Raw genomic sequence first — 23223 nt, 5'->3', positions numbered from 1 at the left:
CTGTTGGGATGGGTGGGTTGGGGTGGGTTGTTGTTTGTTTTTACCGCAAGGCAAACCCTTTATTGTATTTGTGTTTTTAAGGTGCTCTCGGGGGGACGAATGATGGCTTGTGTGTGTGATGGGGGGTAGGGACCTGACTTTATTGTCCTGGAACGTTAACGGACTGGGGGATAGGATTAAGCGAGGTGTGGTCCTGCAGTATTTGAAACGACTTTCGCCAGATGTGGTCTTTCTGCAGGAGACACACCTTATTGGTAATTCCTTTTGTGCCATAAATCGGCGTGGCTATCGTTTGGTGGCCCACTCGGGCTTCACGTCGGGCTCACGGGGGGTGGGCATCATGGTGAAGAACTCGCTCCCGTTGGAAATAGACGAGGTGCGCCATGATGAGAGGGGACGCTACACTGTCTTAGTGGGGAGAATGGAGGGTAAAGTAGTTGTCTTTGTATCAGTGTACGTCCCACCGGGGTTACAGTCCACGACTTTTGCAGACCTAGGGCGCCTCCTCCTTGACCTTCCGGGGGGGCTTCTGGTGGTTGGGGGGGACTTCAATGCGGTGGTTTCTGGGACCGTGGATCGTCACCCCCCTAGGGACCTCCCCCGGGCGCAGGCGTGGCTGTCCTGCTTCTTAGATACACTGGGATTGGTGGACTGCTGGCGCTTAAAACATCCCACGCAGCTGCAGTACACTTTCCACTCGGGTGCCCATGGTAGCCTCTCACGGCTTGATTATGTCCTTGTCCCTGCGGCCTATGTTGGGAGGGTAGGAGAGGTGCGCCATTTGGCGCGGGGTATTTCAGATCACTCCCCGCTCCTGTTGCACGTTGATGTCTTCCCGAGGGGGGAGGGCAGACTAGCTCCAATCAATGCCTGGTACCTGCGCGACCCCACCATTCGCGCTGATTTGATTAAATCCTTGCAGCGGCATTTCGATGAGAATGTGGGGTCCGTCCCTTCGGCTATCTCCCTGTGGGAAGCTTTCAAAACAGTTCTTAGAGGGGAGGCCCTCTCCTTTATTTCCCATGCCCGGAGGCGCGAGCAGGAGGAGGTGACCCGGGTGGAGGCCGAAATCGCTGAATTGGAGGGTGATCTAGAGGGTGGGGTGACGGATGCTGCACTACATGTCCTACAACTTAAGCAGGCGGCCTACAGGGCCCTCGTCACGGAGGCGGCCAGGGGCCTCTATAGAGAGCAACAGGGGCGACTGTATGATGTGGGTGATAAGGCTGGTAAACTGCTGGCATGGTTGGATAAAAAGGAGAGAGCGAGTCGTGTGGTCCCGCTGATTGAGAGGATGGATGGTGTGCGTGTCACCGAGCCAGAAGACATCGTCTCTTGTTTCGCGGATTATTTTCGCGAGGTGTATTCCCCGGTTTCTCCCTGCTCGGAGGATGATTCCCATGCCCTGCTTAGGGATATCGCGCTGCCTTCCCTTTCAGTGGAGGATAGGGTGTCGTTAGATGCCGCTCCTACCGCCGACGAAATTGCCCTCGCCATACGCTCGGTCGCATCCGGCAAGGCCATGGGCCCGAACGGCATCCCTATCGAGTTGTATAAGCTGCGACCGGATGTACTGGCACCCCACCTCCGTGCGATGTTCCTGGCGGCCCACTCGCTGGGCTCCCTCCCGCCGGACCAACGTCTGGCTACAATCGTGGTGATCCACAAGGAGGGGAGACCTCGAGACCGGGTTACATCCTACCGGCCTATCTCGCTCTTGAATGCGGAGCCCAAAATCCTCGCTAAGGTGCTAGCCAACCGGCTGGTCGGCGTGGTGGGCGACCTGGTCCACCAAGACCAGTCCGGCTTTATTCCCCATCGCAACACGGCCCTTAATCTGCGGCGCTTGCACGGGGTGCTCGCGCGTGTCCCGTTTGTGCGGGAGCCGGCCATATTGGCGTCCTTAGACGCCACCATGGCGTTTGACACGCTCGAGTGGCCATATATCTGGGCCATGCTGGCGAAGTTTGGATTTGGCCCGGGGTTCATCAGCTGGGTCAAATTGTTGTATTCGGGCCCATTGGCGCAGGTGGTGGTGAATGGAAGAGTATCGGTCCCATTCGAGCTGGGACGGGGCACACGACAGGGCTGTCCCTTGTCGCCGCTCCTGTTCGCGCTGGCCTTGGAACCCCTGGCGGAGTGGCTGCGGTGGCACCCTTCCATCCGTGGTCTCCGTTGGACCCCCGAATATGAGGACCGCGTGTCCCTATACGCTGACGATATCCTTTTGTACCTAGCCTCCCCGCGTAAATCATTGATTGTCCTGGTTGATGTTTTGCGCTCGTTCGGCCGCAATTCAGGCCTTGTCATCAACTGGGCTAAATCATGTGTGTATGTGCTTTCCGGGGAGGCTCCCGTCCTCCCGCGGGGCTGTCCGATCCAGATTGCCTCACAGGGGTTTCGGTACCTGGGGGTTTACATTACTCTGGACCCGGAGGCCCGCTACGAGCGGAATTTGCTTCCCCCCCTCCAGCGCTTGAAGGAGGACGTCGCGCGCTGGCGGCGCCTGCCGCTTTCGCCGCTCGGCCGGGCGGCATTGTTTAAGATGATGTTGTTGCCACGCTTCCTGTACGCTCTCCAGAATACTATGGATTTAGTCCCGGCGCGCTACTTCCGTGAGGTGGAGAGTCTACAGCGCCGCCTGTTCTGGGACGGGAGGCCGCGTATTGCCCTGGCGAAGTTGACGCTCCCATGGTACGACGGGGGGATTGCCCTCCCGGATATTAAACGGTATTACTGGGCCTCCCAGCTGGCTGCAATTAATCATGGCCTTTACGGGCCCGCCTTAAACCCGGCATTTGAAATGGACAAGATGCTCCTGCCTGGTGGCGATTATAATCGAGCGCTCTACTCTGGCGCGCCCTGCCCCCGCCTGACGGGACCTACGCGTGTCATGGTACGAGTATGGCACGCGGCTAACGCAGCTATGGGGTGGAAGGACCGTTTGACCCGGGCATCACCGTTGTACGCGTCTGAGAGATTGGGCTCCCTGTGGACCTCGAAGGGCTTCGAGAAGTGGGACACGATCGGCATCAGTAAAGTGGGGGACCTCTGGACGAGAGGGGGATTTAAAACATTCGAGACGCTGCAGACGGAGTTTCAGCTGCAGGGCAGTGAATACTTTCGGTACTTGCAGGTCCGTCACGCGCTGGGCTCAGTCTTCCCAGACGTCGCCTCCATCCCGGAGTCTTCCCCCCTGGAGGATAGAGTGCTGGATGGCCATGTTCTGGACAGTACGATCTCCCTTATTTACAAAAAATTGATTAATGACCGCTCGGGCCTGCTGACTGGCCTCCGCGAGGCTTGGGTTGCCGACGGGCTGGAGTTGGACGACGAAGACTGGATCTCCGCGGTGGCCTCTCCGAAGGAGGTGGCCATACCGGCTCGCCTTCGCTTCGTCCAGCTTAAGATACTCCACCGGGTTTACATGACGGGGCCAAGGCTTTTGCGTATGGGCTATGCTGAGGATGGGTTGTGTAAGCGTGGGTGTGGTGCTTTGGCGACTTTTTTGCATATTTTGTGGGAATGCCCGAAGGTGGAGCGATTCTGGCGTGGTGTGCATGAGGTCCTGCGAGTGGTTACGCATGTCGCGCTGCTGCCTGAAGCGAGGAGATGCCTGCTGAATGTGTGGGAACCAACTGACTACTCGGTTCCGCAGACGCGATGGGTGACTCTGGGATATATGATAGCTAAGCGTGACATTGCTCAACTGTGGGGATCCCAGAGGCCCCCGGCGGTGTCGGCCTGGAAAGAACACATGGATTGGTGCATGTTCCGAGAAAAGGTGGTGTATGTGGCGAGGGGTAAGCCTGGGGCATGGTTGAAGGTATGGGGCCCCTGGAACGCCTACCGCGGGGGTATCTGCGCGCCACCATTGCTGCCTGCGGCCTCACCAGCCCCGTCCCCTTAGTTGACTCCTTTCTAGCCCCGAGCACGGAATTCCCCCAGTCCTCGATCTGTTCCCCTTCCCCTCTATAGACTCCTGTGGATGGCTGGGGTCCCCCATTCGGGGAGCACGTGCTGTTACTGTCGATTGCAGGTTGCCTTGCGGGTGTGGTTTTTGTGTTGTTTGTTTAAAATGAAACCGTATTGTGGGGTCAGAGTGATGTGGCCCACGACGCTGATACCTCCTGACTTTGCTCCTCTGCAACGCCAAGTGTTTTTGTATGTATGTCATATGCTCCTGTCATTCTAGCGGCCGGCCGGAAGGTTGTAGGCCCATACCTGTATATTCTTGAGATTGCAATAAACGGTTTCAAAAAAAAAAAAAAAAAAAAAGTATCACAATTATACTGGTGTTGGCATCAGACTGCAGCAAAATCCCTTACATTACACAGACCTTCACTTTCAAACTGCAGAGATGCATCACGGCTTGAGCTTAAAGCACAGAAGGCTAATCTTCTGGATATACTGCTTCTAGGGCATGAATGAGGATGCACCAAGCTGCTCAGAGTCACACCATTTGTCAGCAAAGTTTGGGGAATCTTCAATTAAAGTCCAGGGCATGAGTAGCCTTATTTTTGCAAAGTACTTTCTAAGACCATCACAGTTTGTGAGATCCAAGATTACCCCACTACTCCCGCTGTGTCTCATGTTTCATTTCCCAAGTAATACATTTCAGCTCCAGCTGCCCGAGTGTCCCGGTATTCTCCACGCATTCACCAACTCAATGCAACAACTCGTTCTGCTCTCCACGGTCACCACAAGCCCTAGTGCAAGAGCTTCAAGCTCTTAGGCTGTGTAGGTGCAGGGCTACCAATTAAGATGTGCTGCTCAGTACTGCTCTAGCTTGGAGGTGCTGCAGGGTCCAAGATACGAGATGCTGCGAGTACTAATGGTCTTAAGTCCTCCACCATCCCCAGGCTTTTAGATGCTGAAGTTCATTAAGTACTGAAGGATTGCAAGTGGGTGTGGCACTTCTCCTTGGATTTAAGGTGCTTCAAGTTCAACAGGCTTTGAAGCGCATTGTCTTGATGTGCCATGTATAGCAATTTCTGAGCAGAGGGCTAAAACCGCAGGGGGCACATCTGGGCTCAGGCATGTGCAAGATACTCAGGCTCCCTGCTCTGTTGTCACTCCCCAGGGCAAGGCCTGGATCCCTCTTCTGCCTCACTCCTCTTCTCTGACTCACATTTGCCATAGCAGCTTAGATGACACCCAGAGACACCCAGGGGCTCATTTAAGAGTTAATGAAGCAGGAGCTTTATCACCAATTGTCAGAGCCCCTGATCCAATTACACTAAAGAAAATGAGAGGATATGTACGCTCACTCACTCTAGTCCTCACCTACTCGTCAAAGGTCGTTAACCATTATCATACCCAGCATCACCCCTGAATCCCGACGGGAAATGCCCTATGAAAACCTCCTGAACTGAATGTCTTCTTTCAAAGCAAACATATTGGAAATATCGGAAATCCCGTCATTTTCTTTAGTGATAATAGTATCAAAAGGGACACTCTCTCTACCTAGGAGTAAATACAAGAGCTCCTGCTCACCAACTACAAAGGGGCCTTAACTGCCAGTCAACTGTTGGCAGCAGCCCATCTGCCACAGACCCACTACCTTTAATGCATCAGGAGATCCACCTTGTTTGGAGCATACCTCCCCATCTAGACATTTCCAGACCAGGTTCACCATATGAGCCATGGCGGGTCTGGATGGAGAAAATCAAGAATGACCCTGAAGTGTAGGAGAAAACGCTCTACGCGTCAGGGCAGCTGTTTTTCGTTTCTCAGAACAAAACACTATGGGGATTTTTAAGTGAAAAGGAAATAAGAATGCCATGTGGCCTATCATGAAATGGTGGCACACCTGGCATTAATTTCCGACTAAAGAGGGAAGCTCTCTCACATGAGAAATGAACCACCACTGCAGCAGTTAACACCAATCATGGTCCACTGTCTGCCATGGGGCGGGTGGCGGCAGGGCACCCTTATCCCCAGTGGCCTTGGTGGACCCACTGCTGTGGTTTCAATAAGCCCCATGTCTTATGGCCAAGGTACAGCAAGCCATCCACAAGAGCAGAACTGAGAAGCATAAGATGGAATGCACTGCATCCTCCTAAAGGAGAGAGACACCGTTACAAGAGGCAGGTGACAGACCACAAAGAAACGAGTCCCAGCCGCTGACAGGAGCAGAGCATGGACAGGAGGAACAGCCACAGCATCTCTTGGCAGCCACGCACTGAGCAGTGGAATCCAGATGCAACCTGTCTGGGCTAAAACTCTCAGAATACAATTAACATTGTGTGTAGCACTGGGCTCAGCAAATCAGGTGGAAAGGTTGTCCCCTTGTGTGATACTAGTTGTGCCAGTGACAGTCCGCTCTCTGATATCACCAGCCTAGTGTGTGCAGCCCTGAAACAGCTGGCCTACTCACGCTACAGTGCAGACAGCGGATCACAGTGCTAATCACTGTGCAGAGGGAGGGGGCAAACACTGCAAACAATGTGGGTTTACACCCCAGAGATGCAAAAGGTGCAACCTCTGACTTCTTAACCATGTAGTCCAGAGCCCGAGGGGTGTTTAGGAATGAAAACCAATATGCCGTGGCATTATTGGATATTGAAAAGGCATTTGATACAGTCGCGCGAAGGTACATAAGGTCCTGAAACACATGGGCAGTGGGAGGAGGTATTTAAACTGAGTCAAGGTATTGCATATAATGTCCATTGTAGGGTTCCGACGGGCAAAGGGGCCTCGGAGAGTCTAGCACTTGAAAGAGGGAGTAGACAGGGCTGTTCCCCATTGCCTTTTTTTCTTCGTCTTGGAAATGGAACATCTGGACAGTTACCTGCAAGCTGTCTTACAGGATCGGGGTGTTAAACAGATACTGCGAATCATGTAATGTCTCTGCTTGAAGACAACACACTTGTGAGGTGCAGCGCACTCTGTGCCTGCACTGGCTGAACTCACCAACACTAGCTGAATATGGGTAGGGTTGCGGCAGAATTAAGAAACTATTCTAATCTGGAACATGTTGCAGCTGTAAAGGGGGCGGGGTATCTCTGCAAAAATGGTCTTTCTGCCTTATTTCCTGAACATGCTTCCGGGGTAAATGTCCTGTATTTCGCTGAGAATGTTTAAAGAACTGAACTAACTGTGGATCACCCTGTGCTGAAATGGAAATGAAGCAAGGTCAAGTTAGACACTTTGAAGTTGTCATGAGGAAAAGGAGGAATGGAAAACACAGATATGGAGTTACACTAAATGTCTTCTCAACCACTTCATGCAGTCCAATTGATGGACAAGGAAAACAACTGGGAGAAACGTCTACTCCAAAGGACTCATGACAATGCACTGTGTCTGCAGGACCTGTCCAGGATTGAGGAAGGTGAGGGTGAGAGGAAGGGAATGTTGAGGATTTCAGCCAGCCATCTTCCGCAATACGATTGTACAGCACAATTTAGGGAAATCTGGCAAACATTTACTAACACCCCTGGGACGAGCAGGCAATAGTCACGATGTTATCACTAGTACAAGGTAGAGGATTAGTGGCTAACTAATAACGAGCCCTCAGACAAGTTAAGGGTTGGAATGTTGCAGCACTCCAAGACAAGCAGTTTGCAGGCTGCAAAGGGCGGCTTACTGAAGGGGAATTGGATAAAGCAAGCCAATGGGATGAAAGGCGACCCAGCAACGCACAGTTCAAACTGGTTCAATGTAACAGTCTCTACATGACTTACCTGGCACTGCTTAAATTAGGTAGGATTTACCTAGCACACTCCTCTAGTTGCCTATGGTGATGGGAAGAGAGCAAGCAGACTCCTTCGCGTGATGTAACACTGGCCCTGTGTACAAACCTACTGGACAGGCATGGTAAGCAAGCTGCAACTGAGCACAGGGGAGTCACCAAGCTGTCACAAAAGCAGTACCTGTTGCAATATCTACTAGAATTCTCCCAAATAAAAACAGGGGTAAGTTGTAACCGAGCTGGCAATATACTGGCTTAGCCTAAGACCACCAAAGCTTAGTGCCTGGACACAAGATATATTGGAAGGGACAGGATTTGAAGAGAGTCAAATAAAGAAAGAAAGGAGAGATGAAAAGCCTACCAAGGATCTGGCTGACTGTTTTGCATTAACCAGAGGCGACTTGTACAGTAAAAGGTATTGAATTGACAGTTTTTGGGCAAGAGTAATGCCCAAGTTTCCACTAAATTCACTGAATGCTTTGAAATGGAAGAAACGCAATCTCTACATAGTAAATACTTTCTAATTATGATATGCAGACCAGTAGTGTCTGCAGATGTCCCTGGTGTTTAATGCTTCTTTTGATGTGGTTGTGATACTGTGCCTTCTGGCATTACAACTAACATGGATCACAGGTGTGTAGTTCGCTTTGTAAGTTCACATTTTCTCTCATCATTATCTGGCATGTAGCTTCCTGTACTATTACTAACATTGAATAAAGAGACATACGAGTTTGGAAAGATTCACCACTTCTTGCTTATCATAAAATTCACGTTTCTAAAGATCTTCAATATTAATCAATTGTAATTGATTGTGTAGCACTCAACCTAAGATTCATCGACTCATCAACTATCATCTTGCACAATGAAATGCCACGTTGCTGCAGTCCTTACCAGTGGTAACTACACCTCTTTCCTCCACCATCTTAGACACGTAAACATCAGGCTTCACGCAGAAATCACTGGAGCCCTAGAAGAGGGGAGACACAAGACAGCTTGATCACACAAAATTTGTACAACAGCCAAAACTAATTCCCAAATTCCTGCCTTTGCAATACAAAACATGTTATCCCTTGGAAAATAGACATCTGTTTAGTTCATTGCAAATCTGTAGTGAAACGCAATTCAAAACAAGCGGGCCAATGAAGCTAGCAAACAGGAAGTCTGAGGAGTAAAGAGTTACTGGCTACTTGGATTCCATGACCCTTGCGGTCTTTCTAGTTACCGCCCCTCATGTTTCCGGTCATACTGTAAAATCTAGGCCACAAACTGAAAAAATGTTTCTTCCTCTAAACCATAAAGACAACACAAGCGCAAACAATAAGAACAACACTTGTAGACGCAACAGTAACAGCGGCAGGATTTTAAATAAATACACAATCGACACTTAGGCCCTTATTTGGAGTTTGGCAGATGAAATAGTCCATCCATCAAAAGTGACGTACTGTCTTGTCGGCTGTATTACAAGTGCATTATAGCCTTTGGCCCTTAGTTATTTTCTGCATCGTAGACTCACTCAATACTGATTACAGTAAAGACACGAGATTACCTCGTCTTCAAATACAGTCAGCAAATATGTAAATGCCAGGCAATACCACTCATGGGAACACAGTCAATATAACTGCTACAGAAAATCGAGGAAAGCATTAAATAAGGTAACCTGGTGTATACTTTGTTTTAAAAGCAGAATTTGTTGTAAATACACCTGCCATGCACACGTTCTCCTTCACGACAGGCAATTTTGTATACAAAAACAGGTTTTAAACAATTTGATAATATGCGTTATCATAGATCATACAAAGCAGGTTAAATGTACAGATGTGGCATGGTCAGTTTTTACGACATTCATACACAATGCATACAACAAACATCACCCCCGCCACAAAGGTATTAACAAAGGCACAGATGTTTGTGGATATCAGGCTGTATGTCCGAATAATCATTCGCAAAAATAACATCTGAAAGAAATAACTGTGGCCTAAATATTGTTTACAGAGCATCGGTCCACTGGGTGTAGATTTCCGATTATTAACTCCAGTGGATCGATCAATTTTTAAACAATATTTAGGGGACCATATTTCTGTCAAACATTATTTTGCTTACGGTATTCTGGTGCCATAATGGATCATGTCAATATTTGGTGAACAAAGTCATGACCTTTCCAGATTAATATTACAAGAAATATATGCTAGCAGCCCAGAAGATAAGTGGTGCACTGGCCAGTTTGACTCCCTTTGGCCAGGCAAATATTCCTAGCATAAGCTATAGGGAATAATGTATAATTATTCTTTTACCCTAAACTTCCACCTAGTTCCTCAGTAATATGTCCAAGTCAGTGACATCGGCAGGGGCCTGGCACAAGATGGGGCTACTCTTGCTATGTGATTTGAAGAGTGGAGTTTGGATTGAAAAAGTGCATCATTCCTTTCACATGAATTTCCAGCGAAGATGAAAAATACATATGGATATAGTTTTTACATGCTTAGAAATACTTCAATTGGGAACAAGAAGTACTTTGTTTAATAAACCATTTTACTCCTAGCTTCCAAAACTAGGAAGTACAATGCCTCCAAATACTAAACCTCCAGAGAGCAGCGAGTTACACTTTAAACATTCCTATGGAAAAACAAACCAGTTCTAGGTAGTTATGCTACAACACTGTTAATGCGATCAATACATTTACATTGTGTTGCTACGAGAAGGCCCCAAAGGATGCAAGTCGAACATATTGTCTTGAAAATGCTGTCTCCGAAGGATGCTCTATTGAAGTGTGTACAGGCAGAAGAAACTTTTTGGACACATTTATCAGGTGAAGAAGATACAATTGTGTAGTCATTTTCTAGATAGGAATTCAGTAGAAGCCGGTGCATTGATACAATGGAGGGCGGGGAGGGGGGCGCGGAGAGGTGAGACAAAAGAAAAAAAAAACCTTGCCTGCATTGAGCCCCTCTCTTCTGCAGGCACAGGCTACCAGAGTGCAATGCAGCCAATCCTGATCCTGCTTTCATGCTGCTGAAAGCAGCATCGCATTGGCCTGAGCACTGAGGGTTTGCGCTCCCAGTTGGACAGCGAGCCTGTGCCTGCCCTCGCCAACCCTGCAACACAGCTCCGATTGGAGAGCACTGCAGTGAGCAAGACAGTTTGACCGGCCTGAGATGGCCGGCCAGACCATCAAGCGCACTGAAAAGCAATGCATCCACTCCGCCACCAGCCTGTCATCGTACTGGCTCTCTCCCTCCGCCCCCCAAAGCCTCGGCTCCCAGAGAAAAAATAAAATGACAATAAACAAGGGTTTATTATCGTTTTATTTTTATTTTTTTGTGGCTGCTGGCGGAGGAGCCGCTGCTGTAGGACTTGCAATCTACAGTAGGCCTTAAAGAGCGCAGGTATCCATTCACAGTCTAGGTCACTTACCACAGCGACAGCTAGTTCAAGCCCCATAGAGGCCCAGCTAATAATCAGCGCCAACACACCCAGGAAGCAGACCCTGTGAATGTAAAGAAGGGAGGTACATGGTTAGAAGGAACGCGCATGCGCCTATTAGTAGGGCTCAAACAGATGTGGCGATCCACGGTCACTCGTCATCATCCAATACTTTATTCGGCTATCATTGGCTGTTAAAGTCAGAGGCATAAAAACAGAGTCGATTCATCCATGTATTACATTAAAAGAGACAATTATGAAAGCAGAGAAATAAGTTAACACACAGAAACACAATTTCTCCCAGTCACAGGTAGTAACCCACAAAAAAAGTGAGAGAATACTTAAAGTCCGAAACATGCAAATTAACAAACATTAGCCAGACCCATCCTCTTGCTCAGTATACTTGAGCGCCAGATGTAGCTAACCAGTGACACACAAATGTGAATAGCAACTTACTTATAACAGGGCTTGTTTGTAATACCAAGCATTTGCCTCTTTCATAATTGGTATTGAAACACTCTTTCTTATAGAGGAATACAATTTGCAAAAAAAATAAAGCGCAGCGTGGTGGGTGGGGACAAACATCTGAATTTCTGAATACACAACTGGCTCATTGAAGGCAACCATGAAGTGTATTGTGTTCAGCCTCAGCCAAGTTAATACATTTATATGATGGCTGTTACCCAAGTGAGGTACCATTCCATACCAGGCGTGCAATTCAATTGTCTAGGATATGAAAACTGTACACTTTGTGCCTTCAGTGCGATCCCTGTTATTTCTGCACAACATTTAAAAACGAACTTGTAGAGCCTGTTTAGGAGTTGATGAAAGAGGTTCAGGATCAAGTGCTGCTCCTCCTCCTGAGCATAAGAGCATCGCCTCGCCTTCCACGAGTGCAGCAGGCAAACACAAAAATAAAATGACATGTCAATGCCATTTTATGTATTTGCAACTGCACCAGCTCGCGCTGTATACAGCGCAAGGGTCGGTGCGGGGCTGAATCCTGTAAATGCAGGATGGCAGCAGTGGTCTACAGTACGCATGTCGGATTGGCCGGCCGTCTTGCGACAGCCAGCTTGACATGCCCACTGTAGACCCAGCAATCGGAAAGGTGTGTAACAGCCTGGGGATTGCTGGCACAGGTTCCCAGCTTCAAACTGAGTGCTGGGTGAGCCTGCTCCCACCAATACCGGAGCTGCTTTTACAGCATGAGAGCAGCTCCAGGATTGGTTGGAGATGCGTTCCACAAGCAGGAAAGAAGTCCTTCCTTTTCCTTCCTGCTCGTGGATAGCTAAGAGGAGTGCTGTCGCTGTTGTGACCACGAATTTATGGCGAGTCGAGTGCCTTCGCGACACACCATTTTTTATTTACAGTAGCCGCCACTGTTAAGATTTAAAAAGTTCCAGTAAATTTAGTCTGTGGCTGGCAATTTATATATAGGCAATCCATGGACTCTTCATTGCATTGTCAAGCTTTCGGCAATCCAAAAGTAGCATACGATTAAAAAAGGTTTCTCTTTTTACCCAAACAGACAACCAACCACAGAAGAAGTGGTGGCAATGTGATTTGAACAGAGACATAGTCTATTCCTAATTCAGTATAACATACGTGGGCAGAGGTGCTTTTGGGGACTGCCAGAATCCGCCTCAAAACGCCATTCTCTGTCTTTTGAATGGCAGGATAATCTGGAGCTCTCCATACCCCTGCACAATAGAGAACAACTGGTAGGTTTTTGCTTTATACACCTTCACCAGCTCTTTAAGGGGGTGTGTGCCGAATTTTGAGGCGAACTGTGCAAGTGCCTCTGCACTTCTCTCAAGCTTGGCTATCATAACATTCTCTAGCTTATACCACACACATTTATTATCAAACAGCATCCCTAAATAGGGAAATGTAACTGGTTGGATTTTAGAGTCAATTACCCTATATGACCTACTCCAATTGTTCTTTGGGCCATAGACCTTGATTGATTGACCAACTGCTCCAAGTCCTTCATTAAAAGGATAAATTGGTCTAGCCATTTTTACAGTCCATTGGGGGTCCTGGAAATAAGTGCTGCGTCATCCGCATACAATAACATGGGAATAGGGCAAGTGGCGGCATAGGGAAAATCCATGTTCTCCTTAACTACGTACTCCTCCAAACCATTAATATAAAGCATGAATAAAAAAAGGTACCAGCCCACGGCTCTGCCAACGCCCTTATATTGAACGGTCTTGTTGTCTCCCCATTTATGCCATATCTCACACGTGGTTACCTCAGTGTAAAGCTGTCTAACTAGCACACAGCCTTCTGCTCCACAACCATCCCTATCATAATAAGCTATTATGTGAATGACACAGTCAAAGGCTGAACTAAGCTTCATGAAGGCCAAATAAATGCTCCCCTCCTTAGCTATTATATAGTTATTAGTAATCAGGTAGAGATGTAGGCCTTGTTCTACAGTGCCCAAACGAGGGCAATAACCATACTGCAGTCTGAAAAATGCTATTATCTTGTGCCCAAATGTAAAGCTGCTCTAGTACAATATAATAAGAGATATGGGGCGGTAGCACTTTGGGTAGCCTTTACTACCCTTTCTAAAAAAATAGGGAAAATCGTAGCATGTTACCCCGATTTTGGGGGCCCAATCTCACTATAGAAATGTAAAACGTTGGTCAACAGCAGGACCCTCCAAGTTACGTTTTTCTTAAACATGTCTGGAGGAACCCCATTGGGACTCAGGGCTTCATTTATTGTGCACTTGCTTAGCGCAGCCACCATCTTATGTAATTCGACACCAAGCCCCTCATGTAATCTTCCAACTTTGTTTGTAATCTGCAATTTTTGGTTTGTTTGGACACTATAAACCTGGGTGAAATGATCTAACTACACGTCAGCCTGAATTACCACATCCAGACCAGGTTCTGGGCGCTCACTAAAATATGGATGGCTCACCACCTTCCAACATCTTTGAGAATCTTTGATTGAGCTAGCGGCTAGTACAGATTTGCTGCCTAATTTCCTTTTTCATGATAGCTAAGGTCTTCTTATAACCTATTCCCACAATCACAGTCTTGTACTTTGTTTTTTTATCAATTTTAGGGCCTTTATAAGATCATTTTGACCTTTAGAGCAATTGGAATCGAACCATCTATGCGCTCCTGCTTTGCCACTCCGTATGAGAGCAGACAGAAGCTTCTCAGCAGATTCACATACTTTGGTGTAAGACCTGATAATGTCGGCAGCCAGACCATCCGCATCTGAACATGTAACAAATCTAACATTATTCTGTGAAATAATATAGTGCAGTAACCTAGGCTTGTCCACACAAACCCGTCTCTGTAAAACCCCCTTATTCTTTTTCGCAATTATTGAGACCGTTTTCTGTTGTGCTTCTATCGTAGATGGTCCACAGCTTTGGGAGATGGAAAGCAGGTTGTAGCTGCTAAATAGGTTTCCTATCACACTGTATTCACCAGAAGAAGTTAGAGAGATCATTTGAGAAAAGTATGGAATCAATTAAGCTATTATGTTTCCTCACCACATATGTAGGTGTCAAAACCGGCACCTCTGTGAATGAGTCAAGGGCAAAATCTAAACAATATTTCATGAGTAGCTGGTTAAGTGCCACCCAATATGGGATGTGAGCAAAATGCATGAGCAACTCACCTCTGTGATTCAGTATGCCACACACAATATTGCCAGAGTCGGGCATTAAAATCTCCCATACCTGATACAGATCCATGGCTTTTGCATTTAACAGTTAAACCCTCCATTTTCCTGCTCAGTGTATTAGAAATATCCAAATTCTTAGCAATAAAATTGCCGTTATAAAAATTAATCGGCATAAATTGTCGGGCAAGTTGAAAATATGGTGCCGTTAAATTTGTCCTGATGATTCTTCCTCGGAAAGAGAGGGGCACCAGGATAATCAATGCACCTTTGGCGCTACCAGAAGTAGCAGGGATTGTAGGCGGGAAGAATGTGGTGTAGCCTTGCACTTAGTATGGCATTAAGGCCCATGTTTCTTGGCAACAAATAATGCCAGAAGTGTTCATAAGCTCCAGTCATTCCAGGTTAATATTTGGGACCATTCCAGTGAGATACCAACTTGCAATTTTTCCTGGGGGAATTAGTTTGGCTGTGATTACAGTTACTTGATAAAGTCACACTATATTGCTTTGTTAGCACTGTTCCCTAAGAGACTAACACAATTATAGGGATTTTCAGGATTTGGTATAGTTTCCTAAGCACTGGATTGTTGCTCTAGTTCCTTCTTCGTAAAGTCTGAGTTGATGCTTGGGGCTAAGGACTTTTTTTGTCTATTTATATGGATTCATACTGGGCAAGAGCCAGATATGTGTTTGAGACTAGAAGAGAGGCACATCGAAGAAGGGATTCCCTGTTGAATTGCCAAGATAAAAGGAGCGAGCTTCTTTCAACCTCGGTTTATAGAAAAAGCCCAGAGGAACAGCCTCTATCCTGCAATGTACCCAACCAATGTGGTTGCGCCTGATGAGACGAGACCTCACAGTTGCTTTGTGCCTAAAGTTAACAACAATACAGTCGTTTGGATCTGATTTATGGTCATTACTTACCCATGCCACCCACCTGACCATATTTATTTCAGCACACCGAGTGTTTCTGTCACCCAGTCCTCTTTAAAACAATGTGCGATCTTACCGTCAAGTTGATCATAACCTTCCACCTGACCTGGTGTTAGATTAGGGGCTCCTTTTAAGACAATGGTATACAGGGTGGCCTTAAATGACAGCTTCAAAACTTGCAAGTTTACTTAACCTAGTTGTCGGTGAGCAACATTGCTGCCTTCATCCTGAGTTGGTAAATTTGTTCTGGTCGTAAGGGTGAGGTTCCAATTTAGCCAATTACTTTGCTTACAGATAGGAGCTGCAGAGGCAGCGAGTTCACAGGATGCAACGTGCCATTCCTTGGGGGTGGGATGTTGTTTCACCCTTTATGTTTTTCACCGCCTGGCTGGCTATGTCAGCTCTTGGTCCGAATATAAGGTCTTCTAATGTGCCCAGTCTCCTTAGTATGGAACCCATGAAGGTTGTCAAACATCCTTCCAATCTTCCCAAAGTGCCATGGACATAGGAGAATTCAGTGAGTGTCCCCTCCTCCACCCCACTGGATTGGGGAGAGCTACTATGGGATGCCAAGGTCCATGAAGGTGGGGGGTGTAAACCTTAATTTCCCAATCCCTTGTGATATGTACTTAACTCCCATTTGTTTTTTTTTAGCTGGGGCGAGGGAGGAAGGGATGCATAGCAAACCAGAATTCAATTTTGGAGACAGGTGGTCAATGTGGTCTATCAATGACTCAACATCTGTGGTACAAGTATTTAACCGCTTTGTTAAACCCAGACATTTTCCCATGGACGGATCTCTAGATGGGAGTGAGCTGCCTTGAAAGTATTGTGTCAGAGTCTTTTCTGGGCTCTGACGGGCACAGACAGGCCTTCTCTTGGCCCAGTTTTCGCCCATGTCATTCCTAGGTACACCCTGCTTTGCGTAAAGCAGCATCATGCTTTGTAGCGCTCTCCCCGAACCCCGCCTTCTCTTCATAACAATGTGGGCAGGGGGGATTCTGGGCAATGTGATCTTTCCCTGATGTCAGTTTAAAGTGTCCAACTTTGTGGGAAGCAGCGTCGTGCTTTGTAGCACTCCCCTCCTCCCCCCGCAGCCCTCCCCCTCCTCATACCAATGTGGACAAGACAGATTCTGGGCAATGTGGTCCTTCCTTGGCGTCTGTAAAGGTATCCAGTTTTGTGGTATGCAGCACTGTGCTTTGTAGCACCTCCCCCGCTATGGCCCCTCGTCCTCCTTGTAGCAATGTGGGTAGGGGGTATTCTGGGCAATGTGGTCCTGCCATGGAGTCAGCAAAAGTGTCCTTCAGATGGAGCCTTTTGCAGCGTTCTGGCCATCTGTGATCAATTGACGCAGGGTTGACTGGACATCATCTGGGGCAGCAGGTAAGATGTTTGCTTTTCTGTCTCATAATGTGTGAATATCTGCCCAGGAGACAAGAAGTGTTCAAGAGCCTGAGGGCAAGGTTGGTAGTGAAGCAGACACGTTTAGCTCAGTCGGTGCGAATAAGCTGGCAGTAACTCGACTAGATGCCACCCAAGAGCCTTGGAACCAGATAGCGCACCAGAGGGTTCCGGTGAGGTACCAAAAATAGTGTCTAAGGCCTGTTTCAGCTCTGTAACTGTTGTGGCATTGTCAATGACATAGGGAGTCTGGTGCGTCAGTATTGGCATTGGTTCTGAATTGGGTGAACAATTATGCAGGCTAGAGGTTCCCGGGGCATTGCAATATTCCAAATGTTGGGATTGGCAGGAAGACAAAGACCCATGTTTTGATTTCTTGTGCTTCATTAACTTTTTCAACCAATCTGAACTCAGTAACTTTGATGACGATCAGCGCACATCGGCCGGGACTGCTCTTTCGGCTTCGCAGTCACGGATGGCCTTACAATTCATCTTTGCTCAGCACTCACAACGCCGAGTCATGTTTGGATCCGAGACACTACAGACAAACGTTACGGGCGTCAGTGACCGACATTCACTGGTGACAATCTACACAAGGCTTAAACACTGTAATCTTAGGTGGAAACATGCAGCACCCCTTAGGACATTTTGGGGAATAATGTCAGTGGGCACAGGTGGAATATGCACAGCGGGATCCTACTCCTACCATTAAGAGTTCTTTCGGAGTCGCTGGAAAAAACACTTCTCACGAGCATATCTAGAAACTTGGGGCTGACTCACCTTTCCAGATGACACCAGGAAATGTTGGTGAATAGAAAAAAGTTGTGTAAGTATATTCAAGCAGAGGCGGGGATCTCCACCTGTACTTTTCCAGCTTTTTGGTTGAATAGGGCCCTTTAAAACAACTTTAGATTTATATTAACCATGTTATGAACTGTTCACTGGTTAAATCACTGAAAAATGGATTTAAAAAATAACATCCGCTGTCTAATTGGCAAACCGAGGCCTGAATCCTAGCCAGGTGACATGCACATTTATTCTGTAAAGTTCAGTTAAGTAATAATGTATGAAGTATTACAGACATACAAACTAATCTAAACAATGTGATAAATGCCTTCCTTCCAAGTTATGGGTCCCATGCCACTGGTTAGAATGTGTAATGTACAGCCACATCCATTAGAATATGGTATTAACAGTTATGCAAGGTCTACAATCATGTACAATGAAAGTATGCGTTAGGCCGCTTGGGTGATCTCACTGGGTATCCCATGACAAATACTCCAAGGAGATATCAAAATAAAAAACAAACAAACAAACCTACAAGGAAAATACAGCTGAAGGCTCATTGGGGAACCCTTCTCATCCCCCTGTTCAGTGAGGAAGAGTTAGCCTGCTGTAAGAGTTAGAATTCAAAGATTTTTATAAATCAGTAACTCACTGGTGGGCTTACCCACACAAACAATTTGGGCAGCCCTCCTTTTCCATTCATTGTTTAAAGTATTTCTTTGTGGGCTTTCACAAACAAACTGGATCAAACTTCACAAAGTAAACAGGCTGCAAAGAACAGATAAGTATATTTAGCTACCAAGAGCTCTTAACCTACCCTGCCAGGATGGCCTTCGAGTTCCGGATAAGCCCAAACAGCACCAGCAAACAGATGATGACGTGAAAGAGGAGCAAGCTCAGATAGCCCAGCCACCTGTGGATGACACAATGCAACAATCAGAGTCAAAAAGAACCCTCCATGTACCCGCTTGCAGCTATCCGGTGATCATACCGGTACAGCAGTGTTCAGCGCATATTGGAAACAAGGGATCCTGTACATGCCACCAGCAATGAGACAATCTGAAATGTTAGCAAACATGGCTGCAGTCTAAAATATCAACTACCTGTTTGGCGCCCTACATATGAACTTATAAATATAACGCATTGTACATAATCAGGATATGGAAAATCAACATGTAGTTCTATAGATATTCACCAGGAGGCCAAAGACCTCAGAATACGGGAGGGACTCTCAATATCCTGGTCATGATTATGAATAAGAGGGGATAAATTCAGTGTTGCTTCCTTACTACCACATTCAAAGTAAACCACGTGTCCAAGTTACTCCTCTTCCAAATTCAGAAGTTCCCCATATACAATAACGAGGAGGCCTGGTGCTGTTCAACTTCCATTTAACTCTGTGCTGAATTGTACCATAGTATTTTGTAGTTCTAGTGTCATTTTCAGTAATAGAGTAATGGTACTATACCATTACTAGGGGTATTACCAGCAAGTGCTAGGTGTCAGGATGCTGCAGTAGGCTTAACGCTACCCCCTCTAGAGAAAAAAAGAAAGTATGATCAACGCTGTTTTGCATATATTGCTTAAGCATTACAGAGCAATCCAGTAACTGCGTTTTTTTAATGTAATATCGAGTTTGCTCTATGGGATTGGCTTATTTCTGGTCAGGGGCATAGGAGCACAACAGTCAGTGTGCCTGCACATAGACAATCGCCTTATACTTGTTCCATATGCTGAAAGCATCCATACCACTATATAAATGCCTCACCATCCCACAACCCACACTCGTACCATCAGCATCATCCTACAAATACCCCACCACGATCTACACAATCATGCACCAACAACTACACTGTTCACTGCAACCTGCACCTCAATCCACAACCTACACCACATATACTGTACATCACTATCGACACCATGGACAATGACTAAAACGCTAGGTCCTACACCCCCAATGAAAATCACAAACACTAACAACAGAACACACACTATACACTACCCCCAGCACACAATGCCAGCACCGTTGACCAAGCCTTAGACCACTACCTACACCCCACAACATATTCTGTATCCTACAGCATCAACATCGCCATGTCTGCATGCGCAATCAGAGCATGTTGCATCTTTCCCTTCACTGCCTCCAACCACTTGTGTAGCTAGTAGGGTCAGAAGAGACAGAACTGTTCCCTTTGTAGCCCTCTAAAAACATCTTACTTAATCCTTGTCACTCCACCAGACACCAACATACACCCCGTTCACATACACCATCAAATGACAACCTTACACCATGAACCAACACTGCCTCCTATGCCATTCACTATGGTGTACATCCTCCTCCCTCATCTTCATCCTACTCAACCATCTTAAGAGCAACAAACTCTGCACATATACAGTTATATCAAACACAATCACTGACTTGCTACTAAATCACTTGCACTCAAATGCCCACAGCACCATGGATCACCCACACCACTACGCATCACAGCATCTCTATACCATGACCAACAACCTACACTCTTCACGATGCACCAACAATTACACACTGAACAACAACCTTGAACCTATCTTTTACACCACTGTGTAAACTTTATCCTCTATACAACTACCTACTCCAGTACCTAGATGCTAGCTGCACTATCAAAACCCCATGGTGCCGCCGCCACCACTACTACTTACATTCCTACCCTGGACCCCCACCTATATTAAAACACCATAGTTCTCTCACACCACCACCACCAACACTTTACACCAACACACTACAAAATACACAGAACACAGTTTTCAAATCAGCTACCTCAACATATCTTTCTTCCTTCCCCCTCACAGTTAAAGGCCCCTGATGTTAGGGGACTGTGACAAGAAGTGGAGGATTTCCTAAAGACAGAGTGAGTAGGAATAAGTGTTCAGAAAATTACTTGACCCTAGGGATGGAAACATTCTCAGCACACCTAGAGATGAGAGAAGCAACTTTAGACAAAACCTTGGTTCCCGTAAAAACTTTTTGTCAGACCAATTCCAAGAGATCACCTGCCCAAAATATTTACGGATACTCCGCTCAACTCAAGCTCTACAAGTAACCTGATTAGCTCTTCCATTGAGCCACCGGGGAGGGGGTGAGAGGAGTTCTGGCTAGCGTCCCTGACCCTAACATCCAGCCACCTTCTAGGGCAGCATGTTGTATAATCTTTGCATCTGTCCCTGGATTATAATAAACTGGAGTAGGGGGAGAGAGGTGGTGTTTGTTGAAGTTCTTTGGGGTATTTACTCTTATACACCTAATGTGATAACCGGGATGCCTACCGGCCATTGGATGTAGGTAGGTGTATGTGTAGCAAAAACCCAATAAAACAGAGTAAGACCTATAAGTACTTGGTATAGGAAATGTCAAAGTTACGGAAAAGAGGACCCCATCTTACCATGAGCAGACGAGTTAAGAGACCCAAGCAGAAGTATCCAAATTGCCAAATAATTGAGGAGTTCTTTCTGCTAGGAGGGCACACACTGCTAAATCATTTCTATTAATTCCCTGCAATCCTTGTATACAAGAAATCTTTCTAGGTCTATGAATCCTGATCTTCAAATTATTTTTCATTTGACATGTTTTGCTCCGCTCCCTGAGCACCCGGAATTGAACCGTTTCTTCTTCTGACGTGTCTGAGCTAATTTGTGGTAGTATTTTTTAACCACAGCTTCCACACTCCCAAAGTGGCACAAGCCACTTCACGCACTTCAGAGCATACATATTCGGTAGACTGAAATTACCTGAATAGATGTACACGTTGCATGCTCCACATTTTCCGTAAATAAGCAAGTACAAATGTCTGGACAGTGTACATTGTCTATTTTATCCCTCAAGGAGATAAGACAGTGCTTATCTGGTGAAGCAAATACATTTATGGTCAAAAATTGGCTGAATGTCCCAATGTTGTGTGGGACCAAAACTATGCATGGGTCAAAAAACTGAAATGCTAAGCAGCAGAAGCAGGAATGAAAAGAAAATGCTGTAAGAGAACATGCCTTTGCCACAGAAAAAGGTGGGGAAAATCCAGCAAAAACCGATTTTCAAATGCAAACATTTTGGAAGGCGCGTTTCTTAAAGGGGCCACATCCTGCCGGCTCTACTTGTTATTCTGGTCTTCGGCAGTGGCTGTGAAGCGAGACACGTCTACAGAAGCCCAGGATCCATTGATCGGCCCAGCTTTTCACAGGAAAAGACTTTGGTGGACTGCATAATCAATCACAAGCAGATTACTGCAAAATACTTCATGGAATATTGTAGAGGATATGAAACCGTTTTAGTGAGGCACTCACTGCAGAGCACGGAGGTTCCAAGAAATTTCAGGTACCTTAAAAAATAAAGTTGTAACTTACTCTTGTTAGCTTGCACAGATGGGGACAGGACTTGTTGAGAATCAGAAAATCAAAGGGTAAAAACTGTGAACAAAACAAGGTGGCAGCGCTTGTGAAAACAACAAGACTTTTTGTATAGAAAGACATCAATTGAAAAGGTTTGTGAAGATTATCAACTCAACTTCAAATCGAACTGCGAGATGCATCCAAAAAAAAGAGGGCCTGGGACACGCATCACTTCAAGAAATAAATGCATTCTCTTTGTGTGTGTTGATGGTTCATTGTTTTGATTGTGGCTGAACCCGAGTGGTAATCACATGTTCATTATTTGTTTCACATGTGAACAACAGATATGACAAAAATATACAGGACATACAATTGGTCTGAGGTAATAGCTGTAAATAAGTTAGTTGATGTTTGAAGCAATCGACAAGTGAAGACATCATCTTTCATTTAGAATATATCTTGTTCCAGATCTACCTCCCAGCAGCACCATACATAACTCCTTACCCTCGTCTGGCTACTCTAATCCTCTTATATAAAAAGTAGAACAGGTGCTGCCAAAAAATGGAATTCTGGGAGCGTGCTGTCCCTGGGGAATAGGATCTGATAATGTGCATCCACCTCCATTACCAAATCACTTCACATATGTAATTTACTTATTAGATGCATTTTCAGTCTTCCCCTAGTCTAGTGGTTCTTAACGTTTTGACTTCTGTAAACCCCCAGTTAATAATTATAGGAAACCCCCAGTTAATAATTATAGGAATAAAGAGACCCCCACTAAGTCATTATTCAAATCTAGGGGACCCTGGCCTAAGCAATCTGGATAATATGAATTGCAAAACAACACACAAAAATGCAGATACATGCATTCATCAAACAAGTACACAAATGATGACATTTTTTAATTTTAATTCATAAACAAATAGAAATGAAAATTGTAATTTTAATGGGAAGACTGGATCTCTTCTAAAT

At 46.2% G+C, this 23223-nt stretch overlaps 1 protein-coding gene across 3 annotated transcripts in view; it reads right to left on the bottom strand.

Moving 5' to 3' along the window:
• Window positions 1-23223, bottom strand: part of TTYH3 (tweety family member 3) — a 320368-nt gene that overhangs the window by 55425 nt on the left and 241720 nt on the right. For all 3 annotated transcript variants that reach the window (XM_085629215.1, XM_085629214.1, XM_085629213.1), the window contains exons 5-7: window positions 18710-18805; window positions 11105-11177; window positions 8585-8660 (exon numbers count right to left, since the gene is read on the bottom strand). In XM_085629215.1, coding sequence (XP_085485341.1) covers window positions 8585-8660; window positions 11105-11177; window positions 18710-18805 — 245 coding nt within the window. The remainder of the gene's footprint in view (window positions 1-8584; window positions 8661-11104; window positions 11178-18709; window positions 18806-23223) is intronic.

Source organism: Triturus cristatus, chromosome 10, assembly GCF_964204655.1.
Source record: "Triturus cristatus chromosome 10, aTriCri1.1, whole genome shotgun sequence".
Lineage (NCBI taxonomy): Eukaryota > Metazoa > Chordata > Amphibia > Caudata > Salamandridae > Triturus > Triturus cristatus.
Note: the sequence above shows the minus strand (reverse complement) of the source record. Positions and strands in the feature narration are given on the sequence as shown.